At 37.2% G+C, this 3,827-nt stretch overlaps 1 protein-coding gene across 2 annotated transcripts; it reads left to right on the plus strand.

The window, feature by feature from the left end:
• LOC135628654 (Golgi apparatus membrane protein-like protein ECHIDNA) lies at window positions 1-3,827 on the plus strand. 2 transcript variants are annotated; one of them, XM_065135459.1, is made up of 6 exons: window positions 1-104; window positions 469-525; window positions 616-819; window positions 948-1,007; window positions 2,506-2,632; window positions 3,526-3,827. In XM_065135459.1, the coding sequence occupies exons 1-6, from the start codon at window positions 90-92 to the stop codon at window positions 3,612-3,614; spliced, it is 552 nt and encodes a 183-aa protein (XP_064991531.1). In that variant the 5' UTR covers window positions 1-89; the 3' UTR covers window positions 3,615-3,827. The 2 variants fall into 2 exon arrangements, with proteins under 2 accessions (XP_064991531.1, XP_064991530.1); XM_065135458.1 differs by lacking the exon at window positions 1-104 and having other exon boundaries at window positions 436-525.

Below are 3,827 nucleotides of genomic sequence, written 5' to 3' on the forward strand. Positions count from 1 at the left end.
ACTAACTGGCCACGAAGCCTCGTCTGTTCTGCTCGCATGCGACTCGATCGCCGAGACCGCCGGAAGGGATCGAGAATCCCCCTCTTGTGATGGATCCAGTTCAGGTAATCCCGTTTCCCCCCACCAACACAGAAGCCTAATCACGTCTCGCTTCTTTGTCAACGATGGGTTCCTTCGCCCAGCAGCATTTCCCCCATCTTTTCTCTTGGAATCAGATCGATCCGATCGTCCCACTCTTTTTTGTTTTTCCTGAGACGCCGTTCGATCCAAAGTTTTTTCTTTGCGATTGAATTAAGCAGGGAAGGTGGGTTGTTGCGGTACTTGGGATCTACACCCAAGATCTAGATTCGCTTTCTTGGGGGAGAGGCCTTAATATTAATCTTTTGTGCCCTAAGATTTTAGTTCAGCGGTTCTTCATTACGACTTGATATATGTCTTGATGCGGTATGCATGCCCTTTTGTTTGCAGCCTACAGGGGAAAACTACGCCAACCCAAAGACTTGCCTTTTCCATGTTCTTTTCAAGGTGTGTTCTTTGTTGTTGGATATACTTTTTTCTTGTGCCACTTTGGCAGATCCAAGTTCTAATCTTTCTCGCTTTTTGGGATATTGATAGGCTGCGGCGTTGGCTTTCTACATACTCTCGGCGATCTTCATTGACAGTTTTGTGATCATTTTTGTGGTCACTGTCTTTCTTGCGGCTCTCGATTTCTGGGTCGTCAAGAATGTCAGCGGGAGGATTTTGGTTGGGCTGAGGTGGTGGAACGAGATTGACGAGCAGGGAGAGAGCATCTGGAAGTTTGAGTGCTTGGATCAGGAGGTTCTCGCTTTCTCCGTTTTACTTGAGAGTTATCTGATGAATTAATTTATTGGTCACTTGTGAACTCGACCATTTTTTGGGCATTATGTGAACTCTGATCCAATGTCTTTGGTTCTCTATCATTCTAGTCTCTTGCGCGTATGAATAAGAAGGATTCATGGCTCTTTTGGTGGACGCTTTATCTCACGGTAAGTCATTTAATTCATGCTAATTGTGTATGCAAATAACTCTCATCCTTAGGACCAATCTTTGACTGAAAATGTTACTATCACTTGCATTTATATGCTGGCCCTTGTTTCTCTATAATCACTTTTTCTTATGAACGTGAAACAGGCACTATTTGTTATCATTTCTTGCGAGATCCTTACCTGGGTCACTTTTTCCTGTTACAAAGTTAGCCAGCTAAATTATTAACTATACACATGTGGGCATGCTTGCTGGCATGGTAATTATACACATATGGCAACATGTATGTGGATGCCACTAAAACCATCATTTATCGACTATTGTTTATTTGCTAAAATACATGGATAGGCACTTCTATACATTGGATGTGATGGTGCACAGGTACATGGGAATGCCTGTGGTTAGCTATCAACATCTTAACCTACAGATAGGTGTGTAAACTGAAGCTACAAGGAAGATAAATTATTAACTGTAGAAACAATAACCATCAAAACATATAAGATTTCATATTTACAGTAATATTGCCTCTTATCTTTGCATTGTAATGCATGTGTTCTACCTCATCTCCCTAAATTTTTTTTTACTATTGTTATGATAGATAAAATCACTTGAAGAACATATGCATGTTGTATAAGTAGTTTTGAAATGACTGTGGTCTCAAAGTGAATTGAACATAAGGCTAGCACTAACATAGAAGATTATCTTTTCTCTGAATTGAACATTACCAAAGAAGATACATAAATGCATCAATGAAGTGTGGTGAATCAATTTGAATTCGAGGTGTCATGCAACAAACATAATATAAGAAGATCCATAAATTCATCCATGAGGTAGGGTGAATCATAACAGATTAGAGATTGAGAAATACACGAAGATCAAAGACAGAAAGGCCTGGTTAGCAATGATAAAAGGGAACATGAAAAAGTAGGCAAATGAAACTGTAGTACTCCGTAGTACTTTACTGAAGAGTGCCACTTTTTCTATACACGTTGGCACTTTCCCGACATATTCATTGTTAAGATAGGCAAATGAAGAGGCAAGGACATAGCATAGCACCCCGTGGTTTGGTTGGTCAGCAGCCTTTCCAATCGTCTGTCTTATTTGTAACATAGGAAATAATCAATGGGGGCATTTTTCTTAATTAAAACTTGAATAGATCTTTAATATGGAGGCCATTGGATCACATTAAAAAGATAGGCAAATGTTTCCTATTGTTCAGACAAACAAGTATTTTTTAGAATTTTGGAGTTATCCCATGTTTCCCTGAATATCCACTTGTGTGATTTTTAATGTTTAAAGTTTTATCTGGTCATATGATTATTATCGCTACCCCTCATGCAATCTGGGATGGCATGCTCCTCTCTGATCTTTGAGAATTCTTTGCTCACTTTTACTACACCATAAGTTATCCTTTAAGGATTAGCATCTGCATAGCCATACCTTTGATATATTGGTAAATTACATTATCAGTTCTCTTAAAGCACGTTCTTCAAAATGCAGGCTGTTGCATGGATTTTTCTTGGTATATTCTCACTTATAAGGTTCCAGGCAGATTATCTACTGGTTGTGGGAGTTTGTTTAACCCTCAGCATTGCGAATATTGTTGGCTTCACTAAATGCCGTAAAGGTATGTGAGCCCAAATTACTTTTAACATTTTGTGCTTTAGAGTTTTGATCTCACTAAATATTACTTTATGATGAGCATACTACATTTTATGATTTTTGCTGAGTTTTGTTAAAAGCATCCAATAATTTAATCCGTAGTAAAAGTTAAACTATAGAAATTATATTTGACATTTAAGAGGCTTCTCTATTTCCATGCTAGTTTGAGTTTGATGGTCCATAAAATTCTACTAAAATTATTCAAAATGATTAAGCATGTTCATTGGCTTAGTGAAACTTCACCAAAGACAACTGTAACGCTTGTTTTGCATTATAGTATTTCTTATAATTATCAATCAGCATTTTATGTTATTTGTTGCTCAAGATTTCACATCATTGTTGGATAGATCAATGACTCCTATATTCATAACAGATTCCTTTCTGCTTCCTTAAATAGTTTCTTTTTCTACTGTGCTGTTACTATCTCCATGTACTTTAATGATTTACTGAAATGAGAACGTCTTCTCCTCTGTCCTCTTAACCCTCTGTCTGTAAGCCCAACATTTTGGCAATCCCTATCAGCAAGATGGCAAAATACTTGACTGCAACAGGAAAATTCTTTAAATTGTCATCTAATTGCTGTTTGTTTGAAGACATTGTCCATTACATACTTCTCTGGAATTCTTTTCTCATGTCACACATTTTATGTAACATATTCCATCTATCCTCATAGAAACTATGTACAATGTACATTAACATGTTGCAGAATTATATTACAGCATCATGACTGTCATTGTTTATTGCACACTACAATGTTTGAGATATGTTATTCTGTCTCTATATCAGCAAATATTTGATATTGATTTTTCTCTTATATTTCTTTACATAAACCTCATTTGTTCCTGTTCTGTGCTCCAGATGCCAAGAAACAGATCCAACAATTTGCCACTCAGACCATCGCTTCGCGCTTCACATCATCCTTGCAGTCAGCATTCAGTGTTGTCTGAAATAACATCGGATAAAGAATTATGCCAGAGGATGTCGTGTTTGTTAAACAAACAAATTTGTTCTTTTTCTTAAACTCTGTAGGCTATCAGAAAACAACTTAATTGTCTGTATCTTAGTTTCCCACAGTGCTTTCCTTCAATATTAAGTAGTATACAGTGTGTTACAACAGTCTGGTGCTTTGCAAATAAAGGAAAATGAGATTGGAAATCTAA

This window comes from Musa acuminata, chromosome BXJ3-1, assembly GCF_036884655.1.
Source record: "Musa acuminata AAA Group cultivar baxijiao chromosome BXJ3-1, Cavendish_Baxijiao_AAA, whole genome shotgun sequence".
NCBI lineage: Eukaryota > Viridiplantae > Streptophyta > Magnoliopsida > Zingiberales > Musaceae > Musa > Musa acuminata.

Excerpts from the sequence above, each read along its gene's own strand:
- LOC135628654 (XM_065135458.1), top strand. The coding sequence starts at position 451 with ATGCCCTTTTGTTTGCAGCCTACAGGGGAAAACTACGCCAACCCAAAG. Across the intron at positions 1,008-2,505 it reads GGTGGACGCTTTATCTCACG|GCTGTTGCATGGATTTTTCT; the intron begins GTAAGTCATTTA and ends TTCAAAATGCAG. Across the intron at positions 2,633-3,525 it reads CTTCACTAAATGCCGTAAAG|ATGCCAAGAAACAGATCCAA; the intron begins GTATGTGAGCCC and ends TCTGTGCTCCAG.